The sequence below is a fragment of the Megalops cyprinoides genome, chromosome 16, assembly GCF_013368585.1.
Source record: "Megalops cyprinoides isolate fMegCyp1 chromosome 16, fMegCyp1.pri, whole genome shotgun sequence".
In the NCBI taxonomy this organism is placed as follows: domain Eukaryota; kingdom Metazoa; phylum Chordata; class Actinopteri; order Elopiformes; family Megalopidae; genus Megalops; species Megalops cyprinoides.
The window spans coordinates 233,730-247,597 of record NC_050598.1 but is presented as its reverse complement, the minus strand read 5'-3'; the positions used below and the strand labels follow the sequence as shown (position 1 = coordinate 247,597).

Genomic DNA, 13,868 nt, shown 5'->3' with positions numbered 1-13,868 from the left:
CCTGCCTGGTAATTTGACCCTGCCTACTTGTTTGACTATCCTGTAAATAAACGCCTGGAATCTGAGCACTCGTGGTCCACGTCTGAGTCCGTGCCTGAGCCCTGATACCTACGTTGTAAATGGTTTATTCTTTGACGCTGGTGGCTCGTCCGATTCTGTTTTGTTGTCCTCCTCGTCCGTCGCCGCCCCCCCCCCTTTCACAAAACCGACATGATGAATAGAAAGTTAATAACGTTACTTCTAGCTAGCAACTGAACTCGTGGATGTCAATGCGCGCGGCAGACCGACAGCCCGGACAGTTGCTAGGCAATAAGGTAAGCTTTCGTATTTCCGCTACCAATCAATTAAAAGTAGTGGCTAATCGTCGCTGTGTTTTACCCGTTTACGGGCACAGGATTGGGTGTATAAACATGACTAGGAAGAAAACGGAATAGCAGTAGAAGGAAGCCAAATGAGGTTTTGAAACTGAAATTCTAAATTAGAAGTACATTTTTACGAAAAAACGGGACAAGTTCCGGGACAGTCGCTCAAAAAAGGACAGTCCAGGCAAATCCGGGACAGGTGCCAACCCTTATCCCCTAGTTAGTAGCAGAGAGTGATGTGCATCTGCCATCATTTCCCATTGTGCAGTACAATGAATTGTGTGCCAAATGGTGGATAGGAGCAAGTTCACTGACAAACTCAAATAAAATCACATTGTGATTGGAGGAATACAACATAGTGCTGTGATTGGATAGGTGACATCATTATGTAACATCATCTTGCAGTATGAGAGATTTTAGAGCGGTTTTAGAAGAAAACCACCTTATCTGTTTCCCAGTGGCTGGACCACTCGTTCATGAGCAGCAAGCAGAGAACACAGAAGAGAGGAAATCTGTTATTGAAAATAATTCATCTGTAGTGTGTGTGAAAATCAACTACACATGAAATACCCGTGCAAAATTAATATGGTTCAGTTTTCATAATGCATTTTATTTTAAAAATAATACCAATAAGGATTTTGCTGTCCTAATGGGGAAATCATGACTAGTGGAAATACAACTATTGTGAATGGGGCTGTTGTGAATGCTCCCGCTGTGAATGCAACAAATGTGATTGTGCCTGTTGTGAAAGCGATAACTGTGAATGTCCCTGCCACATGTTTTTCAAACAGTACTGTGTACATCACGTCCTGTTTCAAGTAGAGCAATAAGACACATTTAAATCAAAGCTGTCAAACCTACCTGCAAATATCCCCTGAACACCACTGACAGTACACAGGCATCTTAATTTTAACCGCAAGTGCATCACTGTGGATTTACTCTAACACTGCCTGTCTGTCACCCTCAGATGTTCCCCTGGTTAGCCATGTTCTACCTGGAGACCAAGATACCAGGCCAGCGTTCCCCCCAGGAGCTGGTCACCAACACCCTTATGCTGGAGCTGGGGGCTCTTATGAAGTGCAGAGCAACTTTGCCAGCAGAGGATGGTAGAGATGCAGTGCTGCAGCTCCGGTGTAGACTGCTGCCCTATGAGCTTACCCCAGGGGAGGTTCTATGTCTGTGGGAGCTCTGCTCAAGGATCCCGCCCTCCCGGTGTGGCTCAATCATCTTGAGGTGGGTGGACTCACACATATTCAGCTCCTGAGTTCCTTTCGTCTTCCACACTCACATGTCTATGAGGCTCACAGAGGTTGTCTGTGTTACTATGCACACTGAGGACATTCTGTCTTTGACAACACTTCTTCAAGAATATTCATGATGGCAAATCATAACACTTTTAGCCTCAACAATGGCAGAGGTGGAATTTTGGTGCTCTCACCATGCAGTGGAACATCTGCTCAGTACATAGAGTATCAAGGAGTTGTTCATTCAGATTATTGTGCTCAGGGGTAAGGATGTAAAGTGTTGGGGATAGCAATGCATTTGATGCACAAGAATAAATACAGCATTACACATTTAGACCTCCAATGGCACATTTGGGAGTATTTTGGTAGTACTTTGTCATAGTACAATCATACAGGCCAGCAGTAAACTGCTGTTATGATACTTCTCACTCATTGGTGTCTGAGCAAACTACTGCAGACTGCATGACTTCACTTCTGCCCATACAACACTGAATGCAGTCACTGTTTAGAGCCAGCAGTTAGTACCATTCTCTGCAAGGCCTAGAATGCAAATATCCCAGTGCACACACGCTTTGCTGATCATTTATAGCAATTTCTTAATTTAAGTCTGATAGTTGGATATATAGTTGTATAGATTCATTTTCCTTTTTCACTTAATGTCCACGCTGTATGCATTTTGAAACTTTCAGAAAAAGGTGTCTTTTACATACATAAATGTTAGACTTCAGCCTGATCCATAGCAAGTATGTTGCCTTGCAAAGTTCCTGCCTCACAGAAAGACCTCACTGTCCGATAACTTACTGTGTGGTCATAACTTACTGCATGATATCAATGGCTCACCGTGTGATAAAAACACTGTCGTAACAATTACTGTTATTACAATGATTCACTGTGCGGTAATGATAATCTACAGTGTGATAACAACTCACCATGTGCTAACAATGACACACTCTGTGATTACAACTTGTAACTATGACTCTCTGTACACCGAGTCACCGTGTGTGAACAGTAACTCACTTTGTGATAACAGTAACTCACCCTGTGGTAACAGTAACAGGTAACAGTAACTCATAGTGTGGTAACTAACTCCCTGTGGTCACAGTAACTCATAGTAAGATAACAGTACCTCATAGCAGTAACTCAGTATGATAACATTAACTCACAGTGTGGTGACAGTAACTGAGTCTAATAACAGTAATTGATTAACTCTGTAATTCATTAGCTATGTAGTCCTTCCATTCATTTTCACATTTTATTAATCAGCTGCGCAGCAGATGTAAATCCACAGCTGTCCCAGCTGAACTGTGTTCCCTCCAGGTTCTGGAAGTTGGTGACAGAGTTTGAACCAGAGGTCCATGAGGTGCCATGCCTGTTCTGTTCACTGCTGTGGAACTGCGTGGACAAGGAAGAGGAGGGTGACATCAGCGAAGAGCAGATGAAGGTGTGGGTGAGCCTCTGCTTCGACACCTTCTGCTCCAAGCTCCGCCTCACCCCCTTCAGGGGTGGGGCTAGCAGGGCGTCTGGTGACAGCATGGCCAAGGAGGAGGTGTGGTCTGAAGAGGAGGAGGAAGAGGGGTTTGTAGGGCTAGTGGGAGGGGTGGAGAGGGGGAGTGGCAATAGCATGCCAGACATCACCCCCTTGAGCAAATGGCAGAGAGCTGAATGAATGCAGGGGAGAGGAGGGCAGTTTAGAAGAACAGATGACATACTGGGTATACAGAAAGGAAGAAAGTGACAGATTTACATGTTCATTTATCAAAATGAAGCCATTTTCTGTTATGGCCCCTGTGCAGTTATGGCACCACCCCTGGGCCAATAAACATGCAGCATACACGCTGCAGGAACACATCAGGCCACACCTCTACATTTTTTGTCCTCAAAATAGCATGGGCTTCTTGAATGTACAAATCCAAAATATGAGTAAAACAGAGCACACATTTTCAGCACAGTGAGAAAACACGGCCATGTGCACCATGCAGTTTAACACTTGGGAGACCATAAGCCATGCTAAGTTGTACTTTAAACAGAGGAACTTTACAAGCAAATTGTAAACTGGATAATAAAAGATCTGTAATATTGGTGTGGTACATCTACCATTCTTGCTTTCCATTCTAGGGTGTATATGTGCATCATTTATATATTTCTATATATTATATATTTATCCTGTTAATATTCAAGCATACAAATGTGTGAGAACTGATGTGTGTCTGTAATGCAACTTCAAGTATGTATAACTAATCATGACATTATATTACAACCTATATAATAACTGTAGGACTTTTGGAACTAACTGTAGGAATATTAAATACATGGTTACTGCTGTTAAAATGGCACTTGACTCATCTATCAAAAAAGGTTCACAGTCTGTATTTTGTTACATTGACAGTTCATTTTTTAATATTCACTTCTCAAAACATTTGCAATTTATACAATAGAAGCATTGGGCTAGAAAGACAGAAAAAGGAGTTTATGATAAAGTGTCAACAGACACACCATCCTGTAAGGTTTACGCCATTCTCTTCTTCACATTAGTTCTTCAAAGAGGGAGAGGTAGAGACAATGGTGGAAAGAGTGGCAGAGAGGGACTAAGCCAAAGTGTGAGTGACAGCTGGCAGGGCGGGACTGACAGCATGGCTAGAGGAGACAGAGGACAGAGTCTCTAAGCTCCACTCCCACCTTCCGCTCATAAAGCAGGCGACTTGAAACAATTTTTCAAGGCATGTGGGGAATCGTAGGAGTTTGCAAAAAAACATGCAGTGACCAAAAACGAGGACATGGGGCCACATAGACACCCCCCCCCAAAGCATCCTATTTGGCACTGAACCCCACCCCCCCACACCTCATTGAGGAAAAAGAATTTTCTTTCACTGTTATCCAGACATCAAGTACGCCCACCCTTTTAGATCACCTGACCAATAAGCCTAACATTCAGTCCTTCCACTTGATGGGAATATTTTTATATATTTACATTTCTCTTATGGTGAATTTGGCAGTCCAAGTCATGGGGCACAAAAAATTCAAATTCAATCTTCAGTCAAACACTACCTTGCATGTGTGATGTCGAGAGGAGAAATACTTAAGAGTGGGACTGGGACACAAGAATTTTACTTCTTTTACAATAATTGCCCAAAACTATTAGTAACACTGGGCATGTGTCATAGAGGCCACACACTTATTTCTGACAGGAGTTACTATAAGCAGTTATGACGCAACTGTTACAGAGGAAGAACAGAGAAGATTAGAAAAGCTTCAAGCTGTGAAAAAGGAAGAATCGGCTTTTATTGCACTTGAGCAGGAGTGAGGTCATAGGTCATTATCTGGTATGATGGGTAAAATAAATAACTAAAAAGAAACTCTGCTGTCACTCAGGCAGAAGAACCACCAGCAAACATTGATCCCCATTCCATTCAAAATTATTTGAGTGCCCTGCATAGGGTGTCAGATCACTTTAACCGGTTCAGGAAAATCAGCTGCTGATTGGCAGGTGTACCACCAATCTACTGGAATGCACACCACTGGCCCCAGAGGATTCAGGGTGAAGACCCAAGGCAGCAGAGTTGAAGCGGGGAACTCTCAAAACCCTAAAATCGAGTGTCACAAAATGCGAACACTTGCACATGTGTCTGTTCACAGAATGGAGAAAGTACTTGTACACACAAAGCATCTTATTCAGGTAGCTTCTCATTAAGGGCAAAGTCAGGTGCCAATGCCAGAATCACCTTTTCTCGCTCTCTCCTCCTCTTCCACTCTCTCCACAGTCTCACTTTCTTTGACAAAGCAGGGATGTTTCTTAATACAAAAAATGATTAAATAAAAAATCATCTGTATTAACCATCTTGTCAACAGATTCAATCACACCTGGGTTGTTTCTCCATTCTTTTTTCTAATAAAACCGACCTGTTTAAGAACTCAGTTAAAAAATGATATTCTCAGATCAGCTGTCGGAAAAGTAAAACATTTTTTGCATTTTTACCTCAAGACCAAATGATGCCCTCAAACAGACCTTCCTTTCACTCAAGTCAGATGGAGGATGGGAATAAGCTGGAAAGTCCTTAAAAAGACACTGCTGAGTTTGTGTCATCGTGGACAGATAATGCTATTGATGGAGGTGCACAAGATAAGCCAGTAGTCATTGTGAGCTCACATGACTACTCTGATCTGCACCAGCTTCCACTGTCCCTCTCAGGAGGGGGTGGAGGGGCTAATCAATTAAGGTAAAAAACAAATTAAAAAGGGATCAGGCAGGGATTACCTCCATCACCCATGCCACAAAGTTCATATTGACTGTAATCACTTGTGACATATCTGGTCAGGAAGAACTGGGAAGGACTGGGAGACTGCAAGGCTTGGCAAACTGCTCTGCTGATGACTTTTAAAAAGAACTGGTCAAAAGATGACATTTTCACACCCTGTGTTCCACTCTCTAACCAGACCTTGGTTTCAGAAAAACATATTCACTTCGCAGAAAAGCTTTTTTATCCAAAGCCAGCATAAAATGTGGTCCCTGTCACAGTGTCATGCTGAATATTTTAAACAGAGCTTTGCACTGCATACTGAAGATGAGTATAAATCTGGGACAAGGCCAAACTAAACATCAAAATAGGACTTCCTTTCAGAGGTTTCAATGAGGCCTCTCTGCAGCTCTCCTTAAAACACGCCCCTCAGTAGAGAGACAACCTTGAAGAACAGCAGGGAAAAAACTGAACTGGCAGTTTTGACATTTTGTAACCTCTAAATACAGATGTTTGACAGCTGTGATCACTGCTGTCGCTCCAATCTTCAGTAACAATGTATGTGTCTAAGAAAAAGTACTACACTGTATCAAATGACTTTAAATATGAGAATTTCACTTCTTTTTCAGCATGCCATTAATGGCATACAAGGGCTTGTAAAGTGGTAACAACAACCAGACTCAGGCTGTGCAACTTGTGTCCCCAAAATAGTTGCATATAAATAAATAAATGCAACCTTTGCCTTTAACACACACACAAACGCACTCATACGCACACACATGCACGCATACACGCATAGACACACACACACACACACAAACACCCACTCTAAGGGGTTTACTCCTACTCCACTCATCAACCACACCCCTAGGCCTGTCTGCTCGTCTGGCTGTCTCTCCATCTCTCCTACAAGACCAACCTCTGCCCCTCCTCTTCCTCAGTCTCCAGTCCGTGCTCAGGCAAGGAAAACAACAAAGACAATGAAGAAGACTATGAGGATGAGGAATATCTTCACCAGCAGCCAACGGTGCGAGGAGACAGCCTGGAAGTACTTGAGGATCTCTGCATGTGCAGCCTCCACATTCAGCTGTGTGTCCTCCACGTTAGCATCGATCCTGAGGGGAGGGCAGGAGGCCGTCAGAGCTCAGCTCACTCATCTTACACACAGCATTACCCATTCACATCCCTGGATTACTACCAAACTTAATCACATTAAGCACCTTGCCTGACAACAACACTCCAGCCTGAGCAAACTGTGATAACACGGTGAGTGGAAAACGCATTCAATAGTGTGTTTATTCCTTAGTCTGAGAACTGGCTTGGAGTATTTTGTGCCATTTCTAGACTTCAGATAAACCCATTAATGGAAGCCAAGCACAGAGTGAAACACAACACTAGGCCAAACAAACAGAAACTTGACGGAATGAATGAAAAGCTTCACACAATACCACCGAGTTCAATATGTTCCTTTCTTTGCTCTCCTGTTTCTGTCAGTGGCACAATGAGGTGTGAAATGCAGACAGCTTGGTATCTATGAAAGCAGTAGCATGAAAAACACTGCTCATTTCTCTTCACCCTCTGTCTGCCCCTCTCCTCTTTCTCTGTCCCACTACCCTCCTTCTCTCGATCCCTTTTTCCATCTCTGTCCCACTATCCCTCTCCTCTCTCAGTCCTTCTGCCCCCCTCCTCTCTCTGTCCCTCTGCCCCCTCCTCTCTCACCTCTGCACAGTCTCCTCCTGCTCCTTCACCATGTGAGCCAACTGTTGGAATATGGAGCCCAGCTCCACAATGGTTGACTCAATGTTCTGCATGGTGTCTGCGCGGCTCTGGATGTAGGAGTCCTTAGGAAAAACAGATGGACAACAAATACCATCAGTAACCATTTAAACTGTTCAGCACCATAACTGAGTCTACTATATATCCTATCACTAACCAAGGAAATTATAAAGCACTGTTTATGAGACAATTGTACATAACATCACTACCCAAGTAAACTATAAAGCACCATAACTGAGACTATTGTAAATACCGCCAGTAACCAAGTAAACATACAATTCTTTTACATGAAAACACACATATTAGCAAAACTGATACTTGTGTGTGGGTCTTTGTGCCAGGTAAGGATCACAGTGAAGAGCATCACCTGTTCGTCTACCAGCTGCAGCTGCTGACTGGTGCGGGAGTCCATGTCTATGGAGATGTCGGCTGACCTCCTCGACTCATCCTGCATCAGCACAGAGCTCTCTGAGGGATTGGAGAAACACATTACCCATGATCCCCTATACCCAGCATCACCATGTAAGCTCAGCCTTTGTGAGCTGGGAGGCAGACAGGAGCTGACAATGACAGGGGACAGGGACAAAGGGAGTGCAATCGCAGGAGTGGGGGGCGTCTTACTGAAGTTGTTTGTGTGTAGAGGAGAGGTGTGGGTGGGAGCCTGGGAGAACTGCTCTCTTCGAGTACGCTGCTGCTTCAGGTTCTACGGGGAACAAAAACAACACCAAGTCTCAGATCAGCCCATCAATGAGAGAGCCCACTGCGTGATGTGCCACATGCCGATGAGAGAACAGTTGGAGCAGACGGCTCTCTGGGAGACGCAAGCAGCTAATAATGACAGATATACCTGCAGGTCTGGAATGGGTAGGTGACCAGTGGTGTGATGTGAGAATAACTCAAACACTGAAATTCCGAGCATTATTAGATGCACGCCCCCTCTGAGCCTTACCTCTGTCCTCACTTCTAATACCGATTTGAAATTGTTTGACATTGATGCCAGCTTGGACTGCGAAAGAAGAGAGAATACATTTTCAGTGAATGGATTCACCTCAGACAAAACGCAAACGCAAAACAAAGACATGTTTGGAAAACTCAAAGTAGAGAGCAGATAAGCAAATACATCTCAGCATCCAAGGAACGGTAATGCTCTGAAGGAACAGGGCCAGTCTACCTGTGAGGAAGGGTTTGCGGTCATCACCGCACTCACGCACCTGCAGGGAGACGACGATGGTGTTGGAATGTGTCTGCTCATGTCTGCCGTTTTGACCACTCCGTGACCGCACCAGCTCCTGGAGCTGAGCAATCTGCTTATTCAGGCTGTTAATGTCCTGAAAGAGACATTAAGAAAGAAAAATACAACCTTAAAAATGTATTTAGGCACACTGTGCTGACAGACACCCACCACACACAGGTGCACAATGTTACCTGCCTGCTGGTCTACCTGTTGGTCACAGTCAGTCCCAGTAAGGTAGACTGGGACTAAGTCCCTTTGTGAGGGTGATATTAAGACTCTGGCCACCCTAGGGTGAGCATGAATATATTTGGTTTTGTCTCTTCACAACCAAAATGACACATGTATAGTGTCATAAATGCACACACATTCACTCAAAAGCATGTGTACTGCACACACTGGACACACAGAGAAAACCAAAGTTTCACCTGCTTAATAATGTAGGTTAACTCTTCAATCTCCACTGCTTTGTCATCAAATAGGGATTTCCTTTTGGCAACTGTAAGTAAAGATGGAAAGGCACTGTTATATTTTCTGTGGACCTCCAGCCCACAGACCCTTGCTGATTAACTGCAACACCAGTCAACGCTGGGAGACGGAACTCTTACGTATTGTGAGCTTTTCCAGTTTGGTGAAAGTGTTACTCAAGTCTTTTCCAATTCTCCTGTGTGAAGAGGAAACAGACACAAGGTGAGAGGGGACATGCCGGAAAAAGCTGTTCCACCCCTATTAAATACATAATATTTCAAACATATACTACACTGTATGTTGAATAGTATACTAGATAATAAAAGGAAGTTTTATTTAAGACACACTTACACCAACCATTAACCATGATTAACATACTGCAACTATTAACCATGGTTTACATGCAATAACCATTAATCAAAGTTGGCACACAGTAAGCAATAACCATGGCTAATATGCAGTAACTGTTAACTGTGACAGAGTAATCAAAGCAGGGACTGACTTTGCCATAAGTGTGAAGTCACTGCGTTGACGTAGAACATTGAGAGCTGGCATATTGGTCTGGATCCCATTCTGCAGAGTGAGAGAGAGAGGGAGACAGACATCATTTATCATGCCACTCCTGCTGTACGGTCTTCTCGCAGCTTACGAGCTAAAACACACACATTTATTCACATGTGCTTTTATTCGTTATTAGCCTGCACCATTTTGTTCCATTATTATGTTTTGAGAAGCACTAATTTATTTTTCAGAAACATATGCCGACATAACACTGTGCATTCTACTAAAATGACAAATCCAGGAGAATTCTGTGTCTATCGGTGCATAACAGGTGGGGCAGATTTCGGTGTGCGAACAATCCGTAGCAGGAGAGGCACTATGCTGAACCGTGCTATACCTGCCCCATTCGTCTCTCACCTGACTCCCCTGCAGGGACTTGCAAGCTGACAGGAATTCCTGGGTGCGGTCTCGGCACGACATGTCACTGATATCAACTGGTGGAGGGAAAATGAGAGGTGGGGGCACTGCTGCAAGGGGGGTGTCTTGCAGAGGGATCAGCTGCGACTGGGTCTGGGAGGGCCCAAGGTACACCCCCTGCTGACTGCTTCTAGGACCGTGGCGGCGGCGCGTGTTCATGGAGACTGCAACACATCACCTAAAAGGGGAGCAGAAGACCGCTACAAAAAGTCCCTATCTAAGAGGGGGAGTGTTATAGAGCACCCTCACCTGCAGGGGAGAACACAGTGTTACAGCAAGCCCCTACCTGAGAAGGGAAGAGAAGATGATTATAGAGCATCCTCAAGTACCAAAAAACCGTAATCAAAGCAAAAGGGTGAGGCCAAAAGCATAAGCCTAAACTTAACCATTGATACTACATGTGTAATAAATTAACATATGACAATTATGAGTATCACAAGGTATCATCTCAACAGAAACCTACAGCATGCTACAGTGAGACGGTTCTGCTACTTTCCTTTATAATTCAAAAGGCAACATTTCTGGCCTTATTTTCCTTTTTGTTGGCCGTTTGATGAATGAAAACAACACAGATAAATGCAGGGTATCATCACAAAGCTGGAGATGAATATGACTATCAGGAGACAGGATGGGATTGTGATTGCTTGTATCTGAGACTTGAGCTCCTCCTAGTAAATGACCTACAGGGAAAGAGTCGTCTTATTAAATGTGCAAAATATTTTCTGTTCCTCATGTTTTGAAGAATTTGGTTATAAATTCAAACTTAAGCAAAGCACAGAAGTACTGATCGGCAACAGTGTGACACAGGCACACATTATTGCAGTGCAGGCTGAGCCCTATGGCCCAGGCTCGAAACTGGCTGCATCATTTGTGAACAACAAGCAGGAGAGACAGGTTTAGCTCTGCTTGGGATAGGGGTGGCATAGGGTGGCCAGGATCTCTCCACTCTTGACACCCTGAGACTCACGTGGGTGCCTATAAATTACTCAGATAGCATCAGCTGGATGAGCCTAAAAAAAGTGTTTGCCTTGTAGCATGTATCGGAGGATACTCCTATGTGGATGCAGTGGTTGTTGTTGCAGGGGTGACAAGTTTAAACTGGCAACTACTACAGATGAATGAAAAAGCAACCAAAAAAAAAGCACCATCTCTAGAACTACTAACACAACAGAGGCACATACTGTTGAGCATGTATTCTTGCTGGAAGTGTTTCTGAATATCTCCTCTGAATCAATCACTTAAATAGTATTCCCACTTTTGGAAATAATCTTCAATATGTACAATATAGCCAATTCCACATGCTGCATTATACATGCTAAAGACACCCTGAGAGAATTAATCATATTTCGGCCCTGAACAACACTGGTGCAATGTTCCAAATATATGTACCAAATATGTACGAAAATGTGAACAGGACGAGACGACAGAACCAAATGTGAAATTTTACAAAGCGAAAGCAAAGCACTGAATCGCAACTGCACGCACGATATGTAATACTGCAGCCAAGCAAGAGTAAATTATTACCAATCAAAGACGGATTTATAAAGCTAAAGTGAAACGTACAAATAAAATCCTCGAGAAGAAAGGGGAGGAGTGTTTAGGTGACTAAACCTTTAGAATCGTAATCAATAACTAGCTATTACAGCTGTTGCATGCGTACCTAAAGTAAAGATAGCTATGCTAGAAATATAACTCACGATAATGTTAGTTAATGCATCAGTTTTAGCGCAGCCAGATTGTAAAATGTACTCATAATCTGCGAATACAAAGCGTGAGAGATGTTCACAATTTCTGTACCTTTCAGTCCAAATTGTGATTCGGCCCTAGAGTACAACGCCACAACGGCTAACTAGCTAGGTCGCTTGCTGTACGTAAAACTTAGAAATGAACAACCTACGCACGCCGCCTATTCTATACTGCCTTTTGTCTCGCCCTTACTTTAATCCTCTGTTTCCTATAGGACGACAACATAAACTCTTCAATATTGGGCTTCGTATCCTTATTTTATTGGCTACTTACTCCATCAATCGGCAATTACCGGCTTCCTTCTTCTATTACCTGATTAGATGAATTGCACGTCAATCACATATTCGCAACCTGATACTAACTTCACATTGGTGGAATGAGCCATCAACAACAATTGTCTACGTCCCGTTGAAGCTTGAAAACGTATTTAAAGCACGTCTATAGATGACAGAATAGAAAAGAATAGAAAATCGTAGTTTTTTGTTAAGTCGATTAACAAGCATAACAATATATGCATAAAGTAGCAACCTTCAATCAATTATAATGAATTTAGAACTAGCTAAAGATGCTGTTAAATCAGCTAGTTAGCTACCTAGCCGAAGCTAGTCATTGCTATTATTCGACGCCATTAACTGATCGAATAAATTTCGTAATCCCACCTTCATCGTGCCACCCGCTATATTCCTACCAGTACTCCTTTGTAGGCCTATGTCTGTTCTTACCGGCAATCCGTATCTTTCTATCCGATCTTCCTCATAGCCTCTCAGGCCGTCTGTTTGAGGTTTCGATCCGGGTCATTCCCCTGACGCAGACGTAGGCGCCACGTCTCCCAATCCGCACACCCTTTACGTCCTTACGCATCATGACGTTTCCATGATGCGATAACGTAGAGGTGCGGCCAGGAAGGCCGAGGCAAGTGCATTGTTGAAAATAATTCACTCCCAAGCCATACATCACGACAGTTTACCTGTTTACCTGTTTATCTAATTAGTGATGTGAGTATTTAATGGGGTAAAATACTGCAATAACTTTATTTGTATTAGGCCGCTAACTATTATGTCATTCATTAAGGTGAGACAAGGTTGCTTGAGTTTTTCTATTTTGTTCTTTGCCTTTGAAGCATGTCCTTCCTCTGTGAAAGTGTGAAAGCAGCAAAATATTAATTAATGTTTTGAAAGTTTCGTAGACCTTATCAAAAGTAGGTGTATATCATTCTAATTCACATTTTCTTTTTTCTAAAACCACTTTTACATGGTATTGAGAGAAATGTCTTAAGCATTATCACCAGAACAGATAAAAATGAAGAGTGATTTTTGTATGTGTTCAGCAGATAATTGCAATTATTGATATTTATTTCCTCATCAGGATATTGTTTTTTAAACTAATATGCTATAAAAATGTTTGGTGGTAGATACATGTGCATGACTGTTTAATGGAAATAAATGTTTGTTCTACATATTCAAGTGCTTGTGTAAAAGCTAAAATGGTTTTGTTGAATCAAAATATACAAAATATTTTGAAAATGGGTCTTCATCAGATATTTAGAATTCAAATGATCCCAATTGGATTAGATTTATATAATTTACATACCTATCTGTCTGACAAAAAAGTGTCTGCAAAAATGTTTGACTCTTAAACTGAATTAAATTGATTTGGTGAAATCACTTCATCAAAGTGATTTGGTCTTAAATATTCCTCAAATCATAACTTACTGTTTAGCTACATAACAAAAGTGTTTTAAGGCAGCTTGGACTTACTTGGAGAGACAGTGGTAAATGGCCTTTTAAATTATGTATGTGAACATTTATTATGGAGGGATTCTCTTTGAGTC

General features: G+C 42.6%; 2 protein-coding genes across 7 annotated transcripts; one reads left to right on the top strand and one right to left on the bottom strand.

Annotated features, from left to right (window-relative positions):
• Nucleotides 1-251: 251 nt before the first annotated feature.
• Nucleotides 252-3,603, top strand: zgc:162144 (RD3 domain-containing protein). Its single transcript, XM_036547542.1, has 3 exons — nt 252-314; nt 1,330-1,595; nt 2,924-3,603. The coding sequence occupies exons 1-3, from the start codon at nt 264-266 to the stop codon at nt 3,270-3,272; spliced, it is 666 nt and encodes a 221-aa protein (XP_036403435.1). The 5' UTR covers nt 252-263; the 3' UTR covers nt 3,273-3,603.
• Nucleotides 3,604-3,997: 394 nt separating this feature from the next.
• On the bottom strand, nt 3,998-12,853 carry stx5a (syntaxin 5A). Of its 6 annotated transcripts, none has more exons than XM_036548303.1 (11): nt 12,760-12,853; nt 10,541-10,577; nt 10,232-10,469; nt 9,816-9,886; nt 9,454-9,509; nt 9,274-9,344; nt 8,826-8,942; nt 8,564-8,620; nt 7,982-8,317; nt 7,558-7,679; nt 3,998-6,953 (listed from the first exon to the last, which is right to left on the bottom strand). In XM_036548303.1, the coding sequence occupies exons 3-11, from the start codon at nt 10,448-10,450 to the stop codon at nt 6,794-6,796; spliced, it is 1,209 nt and encodes a 402-aa protein (XP_036404196.1). In that variant the 5' UTR covers nt 10,451-10,469; nt 10,541-10,577; nt 12,760-12,853; the 3' UTR covers nt 3,998-6,793. The 6 variants fall into 6 exon arrangements, with proteins under 6 accessions (XP_036404196.1, XP_036404197.1, XP_036404195.1 ...); XM_036548304.1 differs by lacking the exon at nt 10,541-10,577 and having other exon boundaries at nt 7,982-8,082; nt 8,236-8,317; XM_036548302.1 differs by lacking the exon at nt 12,760-12,853 and adding an exon at nt 12,089-12,625.
• Between the last annotated feature and the right edge of the window lie 1,015 nt (nt 12,854-13,868).